General features: G+C 52.2%; 1 protein-coding gene across 4 annotated transcripts in view; it reads left to right on the top strand.

Moving 5' to 3' along the window:
• MPRIP (myosin phosphatase Rho interacting protein) overlaps nt 1-24,109 on the top strand; it is a 201,253-nt gene that overhangs the window by 160,998 nt on the left and 16,146 nt on the right. For 3 of the 4 annotated variants that reach the window (XM_023735558.1, XM_004381019.2, XM_023735559.1), the window contains exons 10-15: nt 173-229; nt 1,317-1,385; nt 4,649-4,738; nt 8,462-8,571; nt 12,948-13,524; nt 16,948-17,064. In XM_023735558.1, coding sequence (XP_023591326.1) covers nt 173-229; nt 1,317-1,385; nt 4,649-4,738; nt 8,462-8,571; nt 12,948-13,524; nt 16,948-17,064 — 1,020 coding nt within the window. Of the gene's footprint in view, nt 1-172; nt 230-1,316; nt 1,386-4,648; nt 4,739-8,461; nt 8,572-12,947; nt 13,525-16,947; nt 17,065-20,024; nt 23,874-24,109 lie in introns of all 4 variants that reach the window. The other variant, XM_023735557.1, reaches the window with a different exon arrangement.

Raw genomic sequence — 24,109 nt, 5'->3', positions numbered from 1 at the left:
TCCTCTCTCAAGACACGTGTGTGGTGGGTGCATCCAGGTGGCCAGGGTCCCCTTCTTGGTGCCCCCCACATCCAGACAGAAACGTACGTGTGCCCTCTCAGGCGCCCCTTTTCCCACAACCTGAACACCATGATGTTTTCCTCTGAATGGTTCTTTTTTCTCTCTTCCTCAGCCCGACCTGCTGAATTTCAAGAAAGGCTGGCTGACCAAGCAGTATGAGGACGGCCAGGTGAGTGGGGGGAGCTGGGGTCACCCTGAGGGCATCTTCTTCCGGGTCAGCTCTCTTGAGCGTGGGGCTTTATCTTCCTACCTCAGCATGTCACCTTCTCTCATGCACCAGGACTATGACTGAGACCCCCTCCTCAGACAAATGGAGGTGCTCAGCCCCAGGCCTCTGTTTCTGCAGCGAGCAGGGCTCTGAGAAGCACCAGGACAGGATCTCCGCTTCAGGCCATGGTGACATGCTTCAGCGTTAGCCCCCCAACCTGGCAATCTGTCCTGAATGTTCTCGAGGGGCCCAGTTTCTCATAGCAAGGAAAGCCTCTGGTAGTGGAGTTGGCTGTGTTTCTGCACAGGCAGCAAAGTGAGCAGCAGCCTTAGGCTGTGAGACTCTTGTCTCAGAGAGAGCAGCTTCTCTGCAGTGGTGCCATCAGGCCCCAGAGGAATGGGTGTGACCTGTTCTTGCCATAAAACCCAAGAAGGAAGAGCCATCTGCAGGTGGACCTGACATCCCTGACTTTGATCCTCAGCTGCTCAGCCCCCCAGGAGGAGTGAAGAGGCACCTGCTGGTCCCTACCTACAAGGCCTGTAGAAACCCCTCCCTCGTGCAGCCACTCCTGCTTCCTGGGCAACTGCAAACATACTCTTTCCTCCATATCACATCCCCTTGGCTGTGCCTGGAGAGCCATGTCTCCCTCTTTCCCACTCACAGTGAAGACGGGAATCTAGCTGGTCTGTCTGCTCCTGCCAGCTGCAGGTGGGCACCTGTCTCTGAGTGGCCAGGTCACTGTGGCTCACAGGTGCAGTTACACTCCTCACCGTCCCCTGTCATTTCTGACAGGCCAGCCCACTGTCGACACCTGGAGTTTAGTTTGAGGATCACTAAGCCCTGCGCACTTGCGCATACCTGTGGGCTCAAGCACCACGCAGAGAGGAGCCGCAGCTTCGCCGGCACCCAGGGCATGAGTGCATGGTTGCCTGCCCTCTGCAGAGTGTCCTCTGCCTGCTGCCAGCCACACGCAGGAACCCTGGCTGTGGGCAGCCTCGGAGCAGGAAGGATGCTGCCTGGTAGTTGAGTCTTTTGTTCTCCCTTGCAGTGGAAGAAGCACTGGTTTGTCCTGGCAGATCAAAGCCTGAGGTACTACAGGGATTCAGTGGCTGAGGAGGTGAGTGTCCTGATGTAGCCTCTATGTGAGGGCAGCTGAAGGGTCCAGGCTACCCCAGGGGTCCTGAGACTCCCAGTGCCACTGCTCTCTCCCTCTCTGTCCATTGGAGGGTATCAGTGTTGCAGCCTTGGCTGTTCTGTCCAGAGCTCGCAGGGAGTGAGCACAGCACGGCCACATTTGGCATCCTGTGATACCTCTGCTGGGTGCTCAGCGCACTCCAGGACCATGTTAGGTGTGTTGTGACTACCCTATTGAGTGCTCAGCTCACTCCAGGACCAGGCTAGATATCCTGTGACTGCTGAGTGCTCAGCTCACTCCAGGACTGTGTTTGGTGTCCAGTGTGGGCTTTCAGTGGCTCTCCTTCTGTCCCCTGAGCACTCTCAAAATGTCTCATTTTGAAACTCAGGTTTTATGGGGAGTTGAGTCATTGGAAGAATTGACAGAGATCCTGTCTGCTGTCTTGTGGGTGAGGATGGGCCATGGCAGATGAGCTTTTTTGACCTCCTTGACAATTCTCATTCCATTCTTGGAGACCAGCTGAAAGGGACTCTTCTTTTTTTCACGTATAAACAACAATCTTTGGCAAGTCTGGGTTCCTCGCTTTGTCCATCTTTGAGGTTGCTCAGGGGTCCTTCAGCTGTACTCCCACATAGAGGAAGATCTGTACACCAGGCTAATCTGTCCTGCATCACTTGTAATAGCAGAAAATTGAACACTCATCATTAGGGGACTGGTTAAATGTACTTACATACTCTGAACCTCAAAAACACTAAGCTCTTTACAGACTGTAGTGGAAAGATGTGTTCATGGTAGAAGAGAAGTGTAGAATCATGTGAGCGGCTGCCACTATTGATGTCTAAAATCAGAGAATAAAGGTGCGTATGTAAGCATTGGCTTGTATATGCATAGAACAGCATTTCTCAGAGCAGGGTCTGTGGGTTTCCGGGGGTCCCTGAGAGCCTTCCAGGGGCTCTGGGGAGGTCAAAATGAGTTTTGTAATGCCAAGGTGGTGTTCACTTGTACTGTGTTGACACTTGCACTGATAGTACAAGAGCAGTGATAGGTAGACTACTACTACCTTAGCAGGAATCAAGGCAGTGGCATTGAGCTGTACGAGCATTCTTCAGGGCTACACAGTAGCAATTTTAAAATGTTGGTTGCACGTAAGAGCGTCCTTGACGGAGCAGTAGAAGGTATGATTTTATTAGGTCTCAACGTTTGATTACGCATCAGTCTGTGTGACAAAATGAGGAGTGAGCGCGAGTCACTTGTGTAGCCTTGCAGGAAGCTCTGCACGAGGGCTCACCTTGCTAGCTGAACTGGCATCTTTGCTTCATGGAGCACTGTCATGGATTGAATTGTGTGCCCCAAAAATATCTATCAACTTGGCTAGGTCCTGATTCCCAATATTGTGTGATTGTCCATCATCTTGTGTGATTTCGCTATGTGTGTATCACTATGATGTAATAAAAAGGATTAGCAGCAGTTATATTGATGAGGTCTGCAAGATTAGGAGGTGTCCTAAGCCAATCTCTTTTGAAATATAAAAGAAAGAAGTGAGCAGAGAGACACAGGGACCTCATACCACCAAAAAAGCAGTGCCAGGAGCAGAGCGCGTCCTTTGGACCTGAGGTTCCTATGCTGAGATGCTCCCAGACCAAGGGGAGACCAATGCCAAGGACCATCCTCCAGAGCCGACAGAGAAAGCCTTCTCCTGGAGCCGGCGCCCTGAACTCGGACTTGTAGCCTACTAGACTGTGAGAGAATAAATTTCTCTTTGTTAAAGCTATCCACTTGTGGTATTTTTGTTATAGCAGCACTAGATAACTAAGACAAGCACCATCTTCACTTAAAAGAAAAACTGACAGGCTGTGGTCATTCACATTTGGATATTTGACAGTTTTTTGAAAATGCAACAAGGGACCTAGCCTGTTCCTTGAAGGAAAACATCTGAGTATTTGTTGCCAGTGATACAATTTGAGCTTTCAAGCAAAAAACAGAATTTTGGAAAACTGGTATTTACCATCATGAGCTCGACAGCTTCCTTTTACATAAAGACTTCTCTGACGTGATTTTTTTGACATTGTATAATGAAATGTGTCAACATTTGGGAGATCTGCAGCATAACTCAGTGAACCAGTGTGTTCCCAATGACTAACACTTAATGTTACAGAGTCATACATGGGTTAAAGACACACTCCAAGGGCAGATGAAGACAGCAGGGTTTAATGTAACCAAGTGTGGAAAGTTCATTGATACGACTTCAGGTTCCACATTGCAGTTAACCTTTAAGAAACTACCACTTGTCAAAGAAGACTAGCCACAATTATCTGAAAAGGCCATGAAAATACTCCTTCCTTTTGCAACTACATCTGTGTGAGGGCCAGATTTCTTCATGCACTTCAACTAAAACATGTATTGCACGGACCGAATGCACAAGCAGACTTGAGAACCCAGCCATCTTCCCGAAGTCAGACATTGAAGAGACTTGCAAAAAATGTCAAACAGTGCCACTCTGCTTAGTAATTTTATTTATTTGTTTATTTTGCTTTGGGAAAATGATCCTTTTTCATAAAAAAATAAAATGGATTTAGTTTTATTCTTAAATGAAAAAATAATTGTTTAACATTTTCCCATTTTAATTGCTAATATGATAGCTGTCGCTACAGGTAGTCCACAACTTACAGAGGGGTTCCGTTCCAATGACTCTTTCATAAGTCAGTTCTGACATAAGTCAAATGCCTCATTTTTTTTTAGTTTTCATTATTATTGCCTTTTACTGTCAGTATCTATAAATCTGATCTTTATTTGTCTTTGGGGATTGGAAACATTACATATAAACTTACAGATATATTTTAACATTGTATATAGTACATATTACTAACGATAAGATGTACAAAAAAAAAAACAGTCATAAGTGAGGTTCATCATAACTCAAATACGTGTAAGTCGGGGACTACCTGTAGATAAAAGCCACATAAACAAAGTCTTTGGAGTCCTCACTAATTTTTAAGGATGTGAAGGGTTCTAACACCAGCATGTTTGAGAACTGCTGACGTGGACTGTCTGGCAGGACACATGGGGAATGGCCATGTGGATGTCTCAAGGGAGGAGACTGGAGAGTGGGGAAAGGTGGTAGGAAAGGCCTCGTGCTCACACGTGTGAACGTACATACCTATCAAAAAGAAAGTTAATGCAGGACATTGCTATGGAAATTGGCTCACACAGGCACTGACTTAAGATCCTTGCATTTTTCTCTGCAGGCAGCTGACCTGGATGGGGAAATTGACTTGGCTACGTGTTACAGTGTCACTGAATATCCAGTCCAGAGAAACTACGGCTTTCAGATACACGTACGCACACTGGACAGGGCTTGGAGACAGACTTGGTGTGGAGGTGGGAAGACATGGGCTTGACTGTCAGAGACGGCAGGGACATTTCTCCTGGGAGCCTGATGTCCTGGTTCCAAGGACACCCCTGGGCAAGCCAGCTTCCTCCTCGTGTTTGCTTGGCTTCATTCTTTCCCATTAGTGTTGACTCTTATGTCCCGTCCCTTCTCCATCCTGTGGCCCCAACCCCCACCCCAAGTCGTGATCAGAACCAAAAACTAAACACAGCATCTTTCTTCTTAAGATTGTTTAGAGGCTTTTAGTTGCTAAAGATTTTTTCTTTAATCTTGGAGTTTGGGACAGTTGGAAGGATGTGAGATAAGGGGAATCAGAATGAAAATGTTTATTAGTTATTTAAATCTCAGAGTACTAGGTTTTTATTCATTTATTCATTCAATCATTCATTCATTCATTCACTCGCTCACAAGTCTTCGTTGTTTCCCAAAATCTTGTGAGGGACTCGATGATGAGCAAGGCGTAACCCCTACCCTCAAAGAAGTAATCTGATTGGGCAAGTAAAGTGTGTCCTTACTGGTCTTTTGTCAGCACTGTGGGTTGAGAGCCTTCAGAGCCTGTGACAGGTGGGGGTTAGCTTGACGGAGACACGCGTTTGGGGCTGGGACTTGGCTTTAACCTGAGCCTGGAACCCTGGTGGGGCACCTTTCTTTTGTGTGCCTAGAAACCAGTGGCATTGCTAGGGGAGCATGAGGGGTGTGAACCGCACTGGGTGACACTGTCAGGGGGGTGACACCTAAATGACTGTCTATAAAATTTTTGTGCAGTGTTTTAGCAGAATTTCATTATTTTTCATAAAAATATCCCTGTAGTTACAACAACAAAAACATTTTTCATAAGCCTAGTTTACATGTATCAATATACCTACAAGGCTAAAATTCTATGCTAATTTACTTTTTGAACCTTCAGTGCACTCCGGTCAGAGCTGTCATTATTACGCAGTTACAATGACAGTTCGAATCATGTGGGCGTGTGCTATTGTTTTTGCTGCTGCGGGTGTTTTTATAGTCGCTGATTTTGTCAAATTTTCTGGTGTTTTAGCTACAATATTGTGGCAATTAGTATTTGTGAACCTATATCAATAACTTTTTTGAGAATGAAGTAGTAATTAAAGGAAAAGAAGGAGTGATACATGGGAATTATGATTCATGAGTAACATGAGTACAAAAAACATTACTAAGGATTCTGTGTGGTCTGGTATGGGAGGAGGTCCATCCAGGGTGGGGTGGGGGTGGGGGGGCGACACCATGAGCTATGGCAATGGGTGACACCAACCCTAGGGACGCCACTGCCAGAAACTCCATCATATTGCCATATTCTGAGTCAAACAGACACCCTGGGACTGGCTCTTGGTAACCAGACTTAGAGGAAACCGAGGCCCTGGCCAGTGACCAGCGTGTTAACGCTCATGAGGAACTCAGGTGCCAGGCCCACGGGGCTGCCAGACTCCTCCAGCAGGGCCCCTGCCAGGGGCCATGGCAAAATCCGAAGTTTGCCCTCTTCCTCTGTGGGAGGAGTAGACGTGCTGAGTGACCTGGGCCCTGGGCTGCCTCTCTGGCTGCATCGCAGACACAGCGAGTGCTTGCCAGCCAGGCTCCAGGCTGAGATCCCCACCCCTCATCTTGAGTCACAGGTTTCCTTGAGCAGCCAAACTGAGGACGAAAGTGGCCTGTCACCAGGGCAGCTCCCTGCCGTAACAGGTTGCTGCTTGGTTGTTACGGGTCATTTTCTTGCAACAAGGCCACAGTTGAAACATGCAGATCCCATCACCTGCCTGAGAGCACCCTGCGCTCCGTCTCCAGCCTACCCATCGCCCAGCTGCTCCCCCAGCCTTACTCCTCCTAGCTCCACTCCCAGGGACAGGCCTATCCTCCAGGTCTGTTTGAGGGCCAAGAGCTGAGGTGCTGAGGCCAGGCAGAGCAGGACCACCAAAGCTCAGAACGCAGAGCTGGGGCCTGGCTATTGTTCTGAGGTTGTAGAAAGTGGCTGGAATGTGTCACAGACATGAGGCAGCAAGCCTTAGGAAGCTGCTATCCAGCAGGGTGTGCAGGTGGCTGGAAAGGAGGTGAAGGTTGAGGTAGGGAGCCAGTTAGGTGGATGCAGGGGTGGGAAAGGGGAAAAAGGAGTGGCTATGAGGGACCTATGGAGGAGGTCAGCCACAGCACTGACCAGATGAGGGAGGGTGTAGTCAGGGAGACGGTTGCTCACTGGCAGAGGAGAAAAGGAGCTGGAGCTGGGAAAGAGCACTGGCTGGAGGTGAGAAGTGAGGTCATGGGAGAGCATACAGAGCACGCAGTCAGACCAGAAATGCCTACATCGGGAGGACAGAGTGTGCAGGAGGCCAAGGGCCATCTGAGGGCCACCCAAGGGCCACCCGAGCCATGTCCCACCCTCATCTTACACGGGAACTCAGGCTTCAGAGAGAGTGTGGCAGCTCCTTCAGCATGGGGTGAGGGATGCTCGCTGTGGGCTGCTGGTGGAGGCACAAGGTGGATGAGGGCAGCGCCAGCTGGCATGTTGTGTGCACCAGACAGGTGAGCTCTCTTGTGTGTGAGCCTGTCCCAAACCGTCATCAGGACTCTCTCTTCACATCAGCTGACTCACACTGGCTTGGCTCATAGGTCCCTTTACAAGTCGCCTGAGCAGCTGAAAGCACAGCACTGAAGCTGTCACGGGTTAGACAAGGCTGAGGCCGTAGGTGCAAAGCCTCGAGATTGGTCCCCGGAGTGCTGAGCTGGGGGCTGGCTGTTGTTCTGAGAGCCGGGGGCCACACCCTCCTCACTCTCTCACCCTCACTGCCAGTCCCTACGAGTCTCTCGCTTTCTGTTTCTGCTCCCCTGTCTACTGCTGGCTGGCTGAGATGTCTCCCAGGTAGAGCTGAATGAGCCATTGTCCAACCAGATCTGACCCCAGCCACAACCACTGTGCCCCGCCTGTCCCTACAAAAGGCCCCACCAGCCCCAGCTCACCCCAACTGGGGTCAGGAGCTGCCCTGGGGGTCCTTCCCTTCCCTCCCATGGTCTGTCAATCACGGAGGCCTTTTGTTCCACCTCCTTTACTCCTCGTGAACTGCCCCTTCTCTGTCACTACTGCCTCAGTATGACAACCACAGCCCTGACTGGCCCTGCCTGCCAAGCCTCGTATTCTGCCTCTTTCTCTCTCCCTTGTCACCCCACGCACTGAATGTGTGTGTTCCAGAAACTGCCACGTTGTTGCATGGTGCCATGCCCTCATAGTGCACCCTGCCTGGGACATGCGTCCACTTCCACGTCCACCTGCCAACCCTTTGTCAAGCCACGGGACCCAGCCCCACACCACTCTCTGTTGTGACTGCTCACCACTGCTGATTGCACACGCGTCTTACTGCGCCGTCCCTGTGACCGCCCCTCCCTCTGTAAGCCCCAGAAAGGGATGGCCGCATGGTCTCTTGTCTGTTCTCAGCACAGTATCCCAGATGGCTCTCAGTTGATGTCTGGCGGACCCTACTGGAGAGGAGATCTTGGGTGACTGTTGAAGAGGTGCACAGTCTCCCTGTCCCTGCTGTCCACCCGACGTGCACATGGAGCTCCTGGCAGGGCTGCCTTGCCTAGCCATGCCCCCTGCAGGACTGCCAGTGGCGGGGACAACAGACACATTTCAGGGAGTCACTGATCACACCCATCTTTTGTGCAGACAAAGGAGGGCGAGTTTGCCCTCTCAGCCATGACGTCAGGGATCCGGCGCAACTGGATCCAGACCATCATGAAGCATGTCCACCCGACCACCGCTCCTGACGTGACGAGGTAAGCTGGTCCAGGGCCCCGCAGCCAGCCTTCTTTCTTCCTGGTGTCTCCTCGCTCCTCTCCGGAGCACTGACCGCTCCAGCTAGCCTGAGCTTCAGCTCTTCCTAGGCTCATTGTTCTGAGACTTGAGCTTGGAGTCTGTTCTACCCCAGCTCTCTCCTTATCCCCTTCATCCCACCACCTGCTGGCCCTGCTCCACTTCCTCTGGCTTCCTGGTTTTCTGCTTCCAGTTAGCATTCCCTTTCTCAGGCTCAGCCCACTCTGCCATGCTAGGAGTACTGGTGCTGGTACCAGGGTGTACTTCGGCGCAGAGCCTGCCGTCCTTCCTGGGCCCTGGCTTGCTGGCCTTTGCTTGGGTCCACTGGGTGGAGGGCAACCAGCAGGCCTTTCTTTTCCTCTTTTTGCCTCACTGTTACATATATTTGATTTCTATGCAACCAGGAAAGACTTCTCTGAAATTCTGGGTGCTGAAGCCCAGGTTGGAAAACTGTGCCCTCCTGTGTTAACATTCTGTGGTTCGTGCATCTCACGATTGGCTGCATGCCTCCTCCCTCCTGCCCTAAGGTTAGAAACCTGCTTGTTTTCCTTTTAAAAGAGAGAGGAGGAGATTCTGATGTGCTGGGCTGTGCTGTGAAGGCCCAGACCCTGCTTTCCTCGCCTTGGGGCTGCAGTCCCTTCATGTGTTTTGAGAACCTCTAACTTACATTGTAGTCTTTCAGGTGCATTTCTCACGTTGAGGTTAAGCTGAGCAGCGGCAGTGAGGTCAAGTCTGGGTGTAGCTGGTGCCTGCTGGTCACCCTCTCCTTAGCCATTCTGGACCTTTTTCCAAACCCTGCCCCTCCTCATACTGACTCCAGACCACTTTGAACAGAAGTTAAGGAAAGGAAACCTAAATTTTTTTTTTTTTTTAAATGTTATTGTGGTAAAATACATACCAAAACATTTGCCATTTTATACCACCACTGACTGCTCTGACAGGGATTACAATAGAGGGTCCCAGAAAGAGCTGGAGAAAAATGTAGAACAAAATTCTAACTCACAAAAACAGACCAGACTTACTGGCCTGACAGAGACTGGAGAAACCCCAAGAGTATGGCCCCCAACACCCTTTTAGCTCAGAGGTGAAGTCACTCCTGAGGTTCACCCTTCAGCTAAAGGTTAGACAAGCCCATAAAACAAAATGAGACTAAAGGGGCACACCAGCCCAGGGACAAAGACTAGAAGGTAGGAGGGGCAGCAAAGCTGTTAATAGGGAACCCAAGGTCGAGAAGGGAGACTGTTGACATGTCTTGGAGTTGTTAACCAATGTCATAAAACAGTATGTGTACTGTTTAATGAGAAACTATTTGTTCTATAAACTTTCATGTAAAGTACAATTAAATTACCCTTTTAACCATTTTTAGTATAATTCAGTGACATTAATTACATTCACAATGTTGCACAACCACCACCGCCATCCATTTCCAAAATCTTTTTATCACCACAAACAGAAACTCAGTCCCCTTTCAGCAATAATTCTCCTTTTCCCCTCCCCTCAGCCCCTGCTAACACTAATAAACTTTGAACTCTGTGCATTTGCCTATTCTAGACATTTCATTTAAGTGTGATCATACAATATTTCTTCTTTTGTGACTGACTTATTTCACTCTGCATGTTTTCAAGGTTCATCCCTGTGGTTGCATGCATCAGAATTTCATTTCTCTTTATGGCTGAGTAATACTCCATTGTACGTATATACCACATTTTGTTCATCCATTCATCTGTTGATGGACACTTAGGTTTTTTCCACCTTTTGGCTATTATGAATAATGCTACAGTGAACATTGGTGTATAGTGTGTCTGAGTCCCTGTTTTCAAGCCTCTTGAGTATATATCCAGGAGTGGGATTGGTGGGTCATATGGTAATTCTATGTAGCTTTTTGAGGATGTTAATTCTTTTCTTTAATCTTTTTTCCCTGTATTTATCGGCATCATTTGTTTATTCCTTCATAGAGTACTAAGTGGTTCCTGAGTCAATAAGACCAGGAGATTGTGGCAAGGACAAGCCCCCTGTTTTTCATCTCTCAGAGTTCCTATTAGAGGATTGACTCATCCATTAGTGGGCGCCTTCTCTGTGCACGGCAATGCAGGAAGGGTACAGTGATGAGCAGACTCGATGTTCCATGGCTTTCTCCAAGTCTGGCACAGAGGCAGAAGCTCTACCAGCTGGACACCTTTTCTGAGCACTGTTAAGATGCCCCTGTAGCAAAGCAAGAGTGGGAATTGGGCTTCTCTGCCAAGGCTGTTGGCAGCAGAAGAAGCCTGCGAGGTGGGCTCTGAATACACAAGGGCCAGACAGTCTTGCGGGGGGCTTGGGGTCCCCCCTGCAGCATAGTGCCCTTGCTCCCTGGTAGGGGCCTTGCTCTGTGTGGTGAGTCTAGGGTCCTGGCTGCAGGACGCGGGCCCTGAGATCATCAGCTCTAGTACATCACTGGACAAGTGCGTCTATGGCCTCAGAATGCTGTGTACTCAGGAGCTCAGAGAGGGAACGGGGCCCCACACTTGCTCTCCTGTTCGCCCACTCTCAGCAGGTGCTGGAGGTCACAGCAGTGAACAAGACATGTCTCCTACCTCAAGCAGGCCAAACACTATACAAAGGTTGATTCAGTAGTTACCTCCCTGACTAGAACTGACTGCTTAATCTAGTGTGTCTTAGATTGAGTACTGAGTGCACCTCCCCCCATTTGTTCTCAGCCTTTGTCCTTGTTCTTTGTTGGCGTTTACTATTTGAGGAAAACAGGAACTCTTTAGTGCTGCAAGGCCCAATCCCAGGAAGCTATTACAAACAGAAAAGTGTCAAAATGCACAGGCGCTTGACCCACATGTTCGGCCTTGTTGTGCGTCTCACTTACTCTTTCCGTATTGGGCTGAGGAGGTTGCTGCCTGCTTTCTGCCTTTGGGGCTGGAGGTGCCTCAAGGAGTAGACTTGACCTCCATGGAGAGCAGAGGCCCTCATTCCGAGGCCATTCTTCAGTCAGCACTGGTGGAAGGTGGCCTGTCCCAGCGAGGAGGACCATGTGTGTCCTAGTACTCTGTACAGCTGTCAGCTGGCCGGCTCTGGTTCATGGTGGGCCGTGCTTAGATCATTGTCATTCAGATATAAGTATAGTCTCAGGTGGAAGTTTGCAGACCTAGTAGCCCTGAAGCACTCTGATCTGCTTTAGCACACTGCTGGGACTGGACCTTAAGCAGAGCCTCTTTCTTTGGCCCCACCCTAGGCCTTCCCTCTCCCCAGGAGGCTTCTAAGTCTCCTCTGAGGGTTCGGATGAGACAGAGACCACACTCTTAAGCCTGGTGCTGGCTGGGGTCTCCTGGAGCCTTTCCACAGGGCCTGGAGACTGCTGCCCCAAATCTGTACCTAGCCTCCTTGCCAAATCACCAGTAAAATGATGCCTCTGCCCCACCTCTTCTCAGGTTGGGTTCTCTTCAGGGATCCGTGCTTGTGAGCAAGTTAGACAAAGGCAACTCTATCCCCAAACCCACCATGGGCAGGCATGCAGGACCCAGCCTGAGGCACCTCACCTGGTGTCCTAAGTCATCTCCAGCCCTCCCTCCCTCACCTCCCTAGTGCACTTGGGTGCCAGGTTCTACCAAGTTGTCTTTTAAAGCTCTGGCTCTCCTTGCATCCCCTCAGCCACTGTGTGGTGGGGCTTGTGGGATCAGCTGGGCCATCTCACTCACTCATAAATGGTCTTGAGCCACTCCTTTTGACCTGTTTTCATGTCAGCAGCCAGAGTGGTTTTGAAATCATAGATTTGATCATGCTGCTTCCCTGCTTGGTACCCACCCACCACCACCCACCTGTGAGAAAAGTCCTCCCCTTGGTCCCTTCTTGGGAAGTAGCTGTTTTTCCTTCACTCTGCCACCACTGCCCAGTATAGGATGCCACGGAGATGGCTGGCCTCACCAGGAGTGTGAGTGGCGGCCATGCCCGGCGTGGCCTGCGAGGCGCTCCACTGTGGTCTAAGCAGGGACGGCCAGGCTCATTCTTTCCCCAGGGGCCTGCTGTCATCTCCACAGAGCTTCGTCTCCTCTCTCTCCACTCTGGGCAGCAGGGCCACTGTGATGCTTTTGTCACAGTGTCCACCTGGATCCCCCAGATTGGAACTCTCTGGACTGGCTGTGGCTCCTCCTGTCCCTTAACCCTCCCTACTCAGAGCCAGATTTGAATTCTCAAGGAAGTGGCCACCAGGCAGAAGGGTAGAAAAGGCACGTGAGAGCTGGGCACTCCCTCTGCTGGCTCCTGACAGCCCCGATGCACCTGTATCTTTGTATAGTACAAGGTAGTTGTTACTAAGAGCCAATTAACAGGTGCTGTGCCCCTCTTGTTCCACCAGCTCGTTGCCAGAGGAGAAGAGCAAGAGCGGCTCCCCTGAGACCTGCCCCAGGCCTAGCGAGAAGCAAGAGAGCGACCCGGGGGAGCCGGACCCTGAGCAGAGACGAAGCCGCGCTCGGGAGCGGAGGCGCGAGGGGCGCTCCAAGACCTTTGACTGGGCCGAGTTCCGCCCCATCCAGCAAGCCCTGGCCCAGGAGAGGGCTGGTGCCACAGGGCCCTGTGATGCCCAGGAGCCCGGGTGCCCTGAGGCAGACCCAGGGGAGCTGGAAAGGGAGCGCACCAGGCGCCGGGAGGAGCGCCGCCGACGCTTTGGGGCACTTGACACTGTGGATGGGCCTGGGGGCACAGATGACGCCATCTTGCGGATGGAGGTTGACCGGAGCCCAAGTCTACCTGTAACCTCAGACCTCAAGACACAGAGTGTCCACGTGGAGATTGAGCAGCGCTGGCATCAGGTGGAAACAACCCCTCTGCGGGAAGAGAAGCAAGTGCCCATCTCCCCACTGCACTTGTCCCCTTCCGAGGACGGAAGCAATCGGCTCCCCACACATGAGCTGACATCTTTGCTGGAAAAGGAGGTAACAGCAAGGGTGGGTACGTGCCTGGGGAGTGGTGGGCACTCGGCACTCAGACACCTTCGCTGCTGACAGTATAGGCAGCCACAGTGCTGAGGAGGAGGATGTGCAGACAGCTGGAGAGACAGACAACTGAGCAAGTCCTCACAGTGCCGTGTGAGGGCTCATCAGGAGAGGTGTAAGGTGGGGAGGGGCACTGCTGACCTTAGAGCCAGAAAAGGCTAATGGGGTGCCAGGCCGGGCCCGGGGTTGCAGCACCCACCACCCAGTCACAGGGTGGAAACGGAGCAGTGACATGATCAGATCCAGGTTTGGGCTGCTTGAGGTAGCATGGATGGGACTGGCTGACACTGGCAGAGACAGCCAGGACACTTTGGGCTGGTCCTGGTGGCCTGGATGAAGGGGTGGGGTTAGGACAACGGCAGGATTCTAAATGTTTAGGATGCAAAACTGAAGGCGTGACCATGGGTGGAAGTGGTCAGCGGAGATTGCCCTGGTGGGCGTGGTAGCTAGGTGGGTGATTCTCTACCACCCTGGTGAAGAATGGGTATGTGCCTCTAGCAGCCAGTCTGGGACCCACTTGAATCCACCTTTTATCATGTGGGTCCTGAGGCTGGCTCCTGTTGGGCCCCCTTGGGGCGTCAGGATGCATAAGCAGTGCCATCTGTGACATAATAAATTCTTGCATAAAAATGTATCCAGAAAACAAATCCACCAGACGTGAACCATGAATAAGTATGTCTTCACAGGGAGTTCCATCGCCAAGGAGCTACACATTATCGTTGCTGTAAAATTCTAAGGCACAATGACATGTATCAGATGTGCTCTTTTACACAACTAGCTAAGGCCAAAGATTTGCCACTTTGCCTAATAACATGTTTAGTGCTTCTGTTCTACCTCCTAGTTCATTGCGTAGTGCCTGGAGTCTTAAACGCTTGCAAGCGGCTGTCCAAGACACGGCAATTGTTCTCTTCACCTGGAGCAACAGAGGAAGGAGAGTCAGGAATAGGAGGAAGATGTGGAATGTGTGGCTAATTGCCTCCGTAAACAACTGCCCTCTTTGCCATGAGACCAGAAGAACTGGATTGTGCCTAGCCACCATTACTGAACATTTTGATCAAACATTCTATAGAAAAATCCTGATCAAAAGGGGGAAAATGTAGAACAGAATTTCTAATTCTCATGGACTCTAGACTTTCTGGAGCCATGGGGGCTGGATGAACCTCTAAAACTATTGCCCTGAGATAATCTTTAAACCTTAAACCAAAAATATCCCCTGAAGTCCTCTTCAAACCAAACAATAGTTGAACTAAACTGGTTAAAAAAAAAAAAAAAGTCTGCCTTGAACATCATGCTCTTTTTAAAAATATCTACAGGGAATCAAAGTGACGACAGCAACTCAGAAGATTAGATAGGAACCTCGGGGCAGTGAGTTTATGTAATGGGGAGGAACAGCTCAGAACGGAGGGTGAGCATGTGTGCACAACTTGAATGTAATCAATGTCACTGAATTGTGTATATAGAAATGGTTGAATTGATGTATGTTTTGCTGTGTATATTCTCAACAACAGCAACAAAATGAAAGAAAAAAAAAACAGTTTGCCACTTTGGCATGCCTAGCACATCCTGTCTTTTTCCCATTTTATTAAATATATGAGGCCTACACTTATTGCTAATATCCACACTCCGGTTTTTCCACTTTGTACTCCGGTTAATAAAATAATGACGGCAAAACACAGGGAAACAACAGCTCAGTCCCACATCACTCTGCTGCTGTTGGGATGGGCAGCACCAGCTGGCCAGGCGCCCAGGCCAGGCTGTGATTTTCTCAGGCTGTTGAGTAGTGTAGTAGGAGCCCTGGTGGTGCAGTGGTTAAGTGCTCATCTGCTAACCGAAAGGTCAGCAGTTTGAACCCGCCAGCCGCTCCATGGAAGAAAGACGTGGCAGTCTGCTTCTGTAAAGATTACAGCCCTGGAAACCCTATGGGGCTGTTCTACTCTGTCCTGTAGGGTTGCTATGAGTGGGAATCAACTTGATGGCAATGGGTTTGGTTTAGTGATGTAAGGAAGGAGCCCTGGCGGCACAGTGGTTAAGTGCTCGGCTGTTAACCATAAGGTTGGCAGTTCGAACCCACCAGCTGCTCCAGGGAGGAAAGATGTGGCAGTCTGCTTTTGTAAAGATTACAGCCTTGGAAACCCTTGGGGCAATTCTACTCTGTCCTCCAGGGTTGCTGTGAGTCGGAAGCAACTTGACGGCAGCGAGTTTGGTTTTCCGGTTTCGAGTAGTGCCAGGTCTTTAGTGTTTACCAATCAAGGGCTACCGTCCCTTTTACAACAACCCCGCAGTCCCTCCCCAACCCTCCCTACTAAGTAGTCACCAGCTCCTGACGGCCTAGGTGCCACCCGCCCTACTTCAAGCCCCCAGGAAGGAGAGTATGGATGACAGAAGGAATTCAAAACCATCAAAAGCAGGAAGAGGGTGAGGTAGCCCACCCACGCACTGGGTTCACACCCTGAGCAAGGGAGCTGCAGGAGCCCCTTTGCAGACAGAACCTTATGTGGGACCTGTCTCCTCCTGGTGTTGTACAAAGCTGGCACTTCCCCACAGAGGTGTACCCCTTCCCCAGAGAGGGGCAGACTTATGTGGGGCTCTCCCAAGAGGACTTTTTTAAGGATTTGTGTACGTGTGGTAAAAATATACACAACAAAACATTCTCCAGTTCAACAATTTCTACGTATGTAAGTCTGTGACATTGATTACGTTCCTCATGTCGTGCAATCACTCTTGCTGTCCTTTTCCAAATTATTTCACCACCGTTCACATAAACCCAATACCCCCTAAGCAAAACTGCCCCTTTCCCCCTCCCTGCCACCTCAGGAAACTACTAATAAACTTTGGTTTCTACATATTTGCTTATTTCATATAAGTGAGATCATACAATATTTGTCCTTTTGCGACTGACTTATTTTGTTCAGCTTGTGTTTTCAAGGTTCATACAAGTTGTGGCATGTATTAGGACTTCATTTCTCTTTATGGCTGAGTAGTATTCCATTGTATGTATATACCACATTTTGTTTATCCATTCATCCTCAAGAAGACTTTTCCATGGTGGGAGGCCCCACATTAGAGACGTAAGCAGGCATGGGAATTATGCGGGAGCCCGGGACTGCCTGGAATAGGAAGGATGAATCAGTCCTCAGCATCCCACAGTGTAACACACACACCAGTGTGATTTGGGCTTGAGTTGTTGAAGTCTTCTGAAACATGTAGACTCCAAATGTCTCTGGCCATGTGGAAGACCAGGAGAAGGGTCACCGTGTACTGCAGCCCAGCGGGGGTCAGGTTGTCACCACAAGCCTTTTGCTATGCTGCTGCCTTGGTTATGATTGTCATTTTATTTTAAAATGTGTGTCTTCTTGCCAACAGTTGGAACAGAGCCAGAAAGAGGCCTCCGAACTCCTGGAGCAGAACCGCCTTCTCCAGGACCAGCTGCGAGTGGCGCTGGGCCGGGAGCAGAGTGCTCGGGAGGGTTACGTGCTGCAGGTAGGGCCTGGCTGCGACATGGTACACTGGGGTTTGATGTAGGCACTCACACCCGGCAGGGTAGGAATGTGCAAAACCTGGCTGAGTGGCACCGCGTCCTCCTCTCCTCAAGAGGGACTCCATGTGGTGAGGGGCTTCCTGTGTGTTCTCTCCTCCCAGCCTGACACTGGGGGCTCTGCCTGAACCTCTGCACCAAAGGGCTTTATGAACAGATGATTCTGGTGCTCTGTTTGGCCCTCAGAGTGCCTGGTACAGATTTATTATCAGCATCACATCTTAGACGCCACTGCTGGTTATTTTCACGGTGGCAGTGTTAGGCCCGTTCACAGATAGGAGCCAGCACTTGAGAGTGCAGCAGGCGGAGATCCTTGCTTAGGGCCAACCGCAGTGTTGGCAAAGCTTGAGTCAGAGCCCGCCCCCAACACCCTGGCCACACCACATGTCAGCCAGGCCCCGCCTTTCACTTTATGTCCAGGCAGAAGTTTCAGGGGAAGTGTGGCACAGCACCCCCAGCCTGAGCAGACTACACCAGCCTAGAGGGGAGCCAAAGGGGGTCATCCTCCACACGGTCATGCCAAGTGCCTGGCCTATGGAACCCAGGGCCTGCTGAGGTATCCTCAGGTAGCAGAAGCGTCCGGGAGCCATGTCATGCTCTGAACAGGGGGAGTCTAGGACAAGGAGAGGAGAGTCCCCACACCCGGGGAGGAGTTGGCCTGTGGGCTCTGATGCACCGTGCCAGCAGGGCACCCAGCCAGTGCCAGGACAGGAAGCGCAGCTGGGGTGTACACCCCCTGCTTCCTCTGCCTTTCAGAGGAGCCCTCTGGGTCACAGCAGCCACTTCAGGGCCAGGCTGTTGAGATTTTGTGGTACCAGCAAGGATTGGGGAGCTTTCCCGAGACCAAGACAGAACAGTGTATCGACAGGCCATGACTGCTCAGTGCCAGCGGCTTGGCCGGGCCAGTCCTTGCACACATCCCCAGACAGCACAGCCGGCATTCCTAGCGCACCTGTCTAGTAATGCTTCCAGCAGCCAGACCCACAGAGCAGAGTGAAGTGGTGCTGCCTGGGGCTCCCCGAGGCAGTAGGTGCCTGGTGTGGGGGGCCAGTGGTGCCGCCTCTCCGACATGCTCCAGGCACTGCAGGTGCTTGCCATAGCACAAACAAGGCTCATGCTGCGCCAGTTGTGCTGACGAGGGGGTGGGGGCGGCAAGAAATAGATGAAGAGAAAGGATCAGAGATATATGCTGGGGAAATTTGTGCCCTCTCCCACAGGCCAGCCTCCTGACTGGTGTTCACGCAGTCCTAATGGCCAGGACCTTGCAGCTCTAAGAGACTCAGTATCTATGATGAGCTTACAGGGCTATGTTTGCAGACCAACAGGTGCCTGCCCTCTTCAGTTCAAGGGCTGCAGGTGGACCAGGTGGCTCTCAGCCACTCTGTATCAAAGTTGACCCTTTTGCCTCTCTCCATTCTTTCCCTTTTGTTGCATTTTTCCTTTGCCTTCAGTTTGTTCTCCCATTTGATTATGGCACTGGGCCCTTCTCTCTCCAGCCCACTTTGACCTATTTGTTGCCATGCCCAGTCCATACTCTCCAGCCCCAGCACTGGTGAGGGTGGGCAGCCTTCTCCTACTCACCTGATTCTGGAGGCTTTCCAGGTCATTCCTGCCCACCCTCCAGGTGTGGAAGCATCTCCTTAAGCCTCTGCCGGCCCTCGCCCCACACACACACTCCTGCTGAGTGGTGGAGATCTACCATAGACGTTGCATACTGCTAGCCTGAGGGCCTGCTGGGCCAAGAGCCTGAGCCCACACTGAAGCCCTGTGGCAGCCCAGGGAAGCTGGTCTCCGTCCCTGCCCAGGAAGCTGAACACCTAGCTGGGTGTAACCACCTTCTGAGCTTTGGGAATGCTTGTGATCAAAAGCCAGACACGAATGCAGCTTTCTTTATTGTGGAAGGGCCAGAAGGATACCCGCCCGCAGGGTGGGCGCTGCACTGTCCTGTGCTGGGGGGTGGTGGGTGGGGCTTGCATGGTTGGGACGTGGAGCATGGAGTGGAACTGACTGTAACTGAGTGTCACATCTGTGGCTTCCCTGCCAGCACCACCGCCACACTGCAGGCCAGGTTCTTAGGCTGGGCTGTTCCTCTCATCCTTGTCCATGTTCCTGTTTTTCCTCCCTAAATTACATTAGTTCTGTCCATTTTGCATGCCTTTCAGTTTGGGGAGTTTTGTTTCATTTGTTTTTTTGTTTTGTTTTGTTTTTCACGTGCTTCACTTCCTTATTTTGAGTTCCACAAAGGTTTGTTTGTTTTGTTGATTATTATACTTTACTCTATGGTTCCTGGCCTTCCCCACCTCCCCCATTTGTCTTCTTGCAGGTAGAGATTAAATCTTTCCTGTTACTGTAGGATTGAATACACTTCTAAAGGGAAATGTTTCGGGTGTCCCAACACTGACATCTCCCAGCAGTCACCTTCCTTCCTTCACCTCCAGTCGTGGAAGGAAGTGGCCTCATGTACCCACACCTGACTCCCTGCACTTCTTGAGGACTGGCTGTCTAGAACTGTGTGCTTTTGTTTTGCAAAACATAACAAACACAGGTTCTCTGTTCCTCCCTTGTGTCCTCCTCCCCACCACCTCGTGTTCGCAGGTTCTCATTTTGCTTATCCATGTGTTCCATCATTCAGTTCTGTTTGGTTTATTTCTCCTAGAAGCTATTCAGTTAGAGCTGTTTTGATGTTATTGTCCATGTTTTCTGTTTACCTGAAAGCGGCTACTTAAAAAAAAAAAATTAAGATGATTTGTTGGATTATTTAATGGAAAAAATAATAATACTTTGCAAAGGAGAAAAAGCAAACCCACCCCAGGAGCTTTTCCGTGGTGATCCTGGCCAGAGGTGTGACACTCAGAACCGGGAGGCCAGAGTGTTACTAACCTAGTGTCTAATCGGTTTTTTTAAGACTGAAGTGGCCACCTCCCCGCCCGGTGCCTGGCAGAGGCTCCATAAAGTCAACCAAGATCTCCAAAGTGAGCTGGAAGCCCAGTGCCAGCGCCAGGAGCTGGTCAATCAGCAGATTCAGGCCCTGAAACGAAGCTACGGGGAGGCCAAGGACGCGATCCGACACCACGAGGCCGAGGCGCAGAGCCTCCAGGCAAGGCTGAGCAACGCCACCGCCGAGCTGGCCATCAAAGAGCAGGCACTGGTTAAGCTCAAGAGTGACCTGAAGCTGGAGAAGGACAAAGTCCGCGAGCAGCTGGAGGAGTGGCAGCACAGCGAGGCTGTGCTGAGCGGGCAGCTCAAGGCCAGCGAGCAGAAGCTCAGGAGTGCGGAGGCCCTGCTGCTAGAGAAAATGCAGGAGCTGCGGGACCTGGAGACGCAGCAGGCACTGCAGAGGGACCGGCAGAGGGAGGTGCAGCGGCTGCAGGAGCGCATAGCCGACCTCAGCCAGCAGCTTGGCGCCAGCGAGCAGGCCCAGAGACTGATGGAGGAGCAGCTGCAGAGGAACTACGAGCAGCTGATGGAGAGCTGCGAGAAGGAGAAGCAGGTGTTGCTGAAGAGCCTGAAGGAGGTGGAGGACAAGGCCAGCGCCTATGAGGACGAGCTGCAGGACCGTGAGCAGCAGGTGGAGGTGCTGCAGAAGGAGAAGCTGAGCGCCAAGTTCAAGGGCAGTGAGCGGGTGCACCAGCTGGAGGAGCAGCTGGAGAGGAAGGAGGCCAGCATCCAGGAGCTCGCCAAGCACGTCCAGGGCCTCCGAGACGAGTGTGACCTCCTCAGGCAGCGCTTCCAAGAGCTAGTGGCCCGGGTTACCGTGTCTGACGAGGACGTTGCTGCACTGCAGGCACAGCTGAGGGGGAGGGAGGCCGACTACCAGAGCCTGGAACACTCCTTCGGGGAGGTGTCTGGGCAGCTCCAGCACATGCACACACTGCTCCACGAGAGGGAGGAGGAGCTGGGGCGCATCAAGGACCTGCACGAGAGAGTCGTGGAAAAGAAAGAGCAGGACCTCAACGAGGCCTTGGTGAAGATGGTGGCCTTGGGGAGCAGCTTAGAGGAGACTGAAATAAAGCTTCAGGCAAAGGAGGAGATGCTCAGGAAGCTAGCAGATGAGTCTTTAAAGGAGTCAGAAGAGCCTCGTGCCACCCTGAGGACAGACTGTGGCAGCATTGTGCATGTGGGCCAGCAACTCCAGGCCACAGGGGTGCCTCTGGGCACCCCACATGCAGAGCCTAAGGGCAAGGACCAGGGGGCTGACCTGGGGGAAGACAGTGGGGCCGGCAGCCCCGGAGGAGAAGATAGCAGTATTCTCCTGAGGTCAGCGGAAGTGCCTGATAACGAGGGACACCTGCAGAGCATGACAAGGCCCGACCCGAGGATACCAGGTATTAAAAGGCAAAGAATCCGGTTCTCCACAATCCAGTGCCAAAAATACATCCACCTCGACGGGTCAGAGAAGGCCTGGACGAGCAGCACATCCTCTGACACGAGCCAGGACCGCTCACTCTCAGAGGAAAGTATGTCGTCCGAGCCTGCCCCAGGCCCACTCCCCGGGCCCAGCGATGCAGACACCTACCTCTCTATCATACATTCCCTGGAGACCAAGCTGTACATCACGGAGGAGAAGCTCAAGGATGTAACCCTACGGCTGGAGAGCCAGTGTGGCCGAGACCAGGAGGCCCTGGTGGCACTGCACCACCAGTGGGCAGGCACTGAGGTGCAGCTCCGTGAGCAGCTCCGGGCCAGCCTCGCGCAGGCTGGTGCGCTAGCTTCCCAGCTGGAGCAGGAGCAACAGGGCAGGGCAGCATTCATGGAGAGCCATACTAGGGAACTCGGGGACTTCCAGATAAAAAACAGCCAGGCCCTTACCTACTTAGAAAAATGCCATGAACAGCTAAGGTCCCTGCCAAGGACGGGCCAGGAAGAGGAGCATGCTGCCCCCTCATCCTCTCTGGCCAGCATGGAGAGCATATTAGCCGATGCCATCCAGGTACTGCAGCTCCTGCCAGCTCCTGCAGATAACACAGCCCCTGCACCGCATGAAGATGGGAGCTGCCTGCAAGGAGGGAGACCCCCTGCTCAGCAGCAGCCCTGGCAGCCTGAGCTGACAGAGCAGGAACAGTTGAAGCTCCTCTCAGACCAGATAGCTCTGGAAGCTTCACTGATAAATCAGATTGCAGACTCTTTAGGAAATACAACATCTGATATCTCTTGTGTCCTCCAAGAGATTTCTCAGGCAGGAGGCTTGCCCCTGGACTCTGAAAGTGCTGTAGCTTATCCTAGGTCTTTGGCAGATTCCCTGGCGAAGAAGCTGCTGGTGGACGGGGAATTCTGGAGCCAGGTTGAGTCACTGAGCCAGCACCTGGTGACGCTAGGAGGAGAGGCAGTAGAGGCCACCGACGGGGGGTGGCCGGGCCTCCCACCTGCCCTGGTCCCCACCATGGCAGATGCTACGCTGGTCAGGGCTGAGCTGAGTTTTGTCACACAGTCAGTGAGGGAGTCGTTTCACCACAGGCTGAGCAGCGTTCAGGAAAAACTGCGCAGCGCCAAGGCAGCACTGCAGCGACTCAGGTGCATGCTGAGCGAGATCCTGGAGGCCTATCACACTCCAGATTTTGAGAGAGTGATGCAGCAGGCTTTGGAGGCCCTCGGGCTTCAAGCAGGTACTGAAGAAGGTGTCCTGCAGTCCTGGGACTTGAGCCCCCTAGGGGAAGTGCTGAGTCAAGACCCCAGCAGCACCCTAGAGCCCTTTCAGCCACCAGATCAGAGCTCTGGTGCCTTCGTTGCCATTCAGGAAGAACTTGCCCAGCAGCTTAAAGCCAAGGCTCACATCCTGGGGGAGATAGCCACTGCTCTCTCGTGCCTTCCTCCTGTGGAGTCCTTGAGTGGCTGTCAGAAGCTTCTTCAGGCATCCCAGACTCTCTCCCACAGCACATGTTTGGGAGGCCTCAGTCAGTACTCTTCACTGTTAGTTCAGGATGCCATCATTCAGGCTCAGGTGTGCTACACGGCCTGCAGAATTAGGCTGGCATATGAAAAGGAGCTCCAGTTGTACAAGGACTTGTGGCAGAGCAGGGACGCCCCCTGCCAGGAGCACTTGCAAGCTCTCGGGGCCCTGAGGGAGGAGTATGAAGAACTTCTCCGGAAGCAGAAGAGCGAGTACCTGGAAGTGATTGCCATCATCGAAAGAGAAAACGCAGAGCTCACGGCCAGGGTGACACAGCTAGGCCATCAGCAGGGCTGTCTGGAGGCAGTGGAGAGCGAGCACAGTGCGACTGTGTGCACCCTGCAGGGGCGGCACGGAGAGGAGCTGCTGGCCATGATGGAGCAGCTCGGCCAGGCGGAGCGCACGCTGCAGGCCGAGCAAAGCCGGGTCCTGAGCCAGTTGGATGCCTCCACCAAAGACCTGCAGGACCCAGAGCAGCACCACGTGGAGCAGATGCAGACCCTCGAGGACAGGTTCCAGCTTAAGATAAAGGAGCTGCAGGGTATTCACGCGGAGGAGCTGCGGACACTGCAGGAACACTGTTCCCAGAACCTGCAGCGCCTGAAGGAAACCCTCAGCCACTGCCAGCAGCAGCGCCCTGGAGCTCTGCCAGCCCCCGGCCCCCCGAGAGGCCCACCGCCACCCTCCCCCAGCTGGCCAGCCAGTCAGGCTGAGGGAGTGGCTGAGTCTGCAGCCAGGCTGCACGAGCGCATACAGGAGCTAGAGGCGCAGACAGACACCATGCAGGAGGAGCTGGAGCACAAGGACCTGGAGGGTGGTGTGGCCACACTGCAAAAGAAGTACCAGAGAGACTTGGAGAACCTGAAGGTCATAAATGCACCCTTCACTTACACAGCCCTGGGCGGGGAAGTCCTTTCCCTCCAACGGTGCGCGGCTCCTTCCTGCGGGGGGCTGGGGTTCCATGCATCCTGCTCCAAGGGGGAGTTGGGCAGGGCTCCTTGGTTCTAGTCACTGTAGGAACAGAACCTTGTTGAAGTTCTGTTTGCTCCCTACGTCACCCGCTGGCCCTGATGTGAGCTTGAAGCAAGCCTAGGCCAATGGCC

Source organism: Trichechus manatus, unplaced genomic scaffold (assembly GCF_000243295.1).
Source record: "Trichechus manatus latirostris isolate Lorelei unplaced genomic scaffold, TriManLat1.0 scaffold00080, whole genome shotgun sequence".
Classification (NCBI taxonomy): Eukaryota; Metazoa; Chordata; class Mammalia; order Sirenia; family Trichechidae; genus Trichechus; species Trichechus manatus.
The sequence above is the reverse complement of the archived record's forward strand: the minus strand, read 5'-3'. Positions and strand labels throughout refer to the sequence as shown.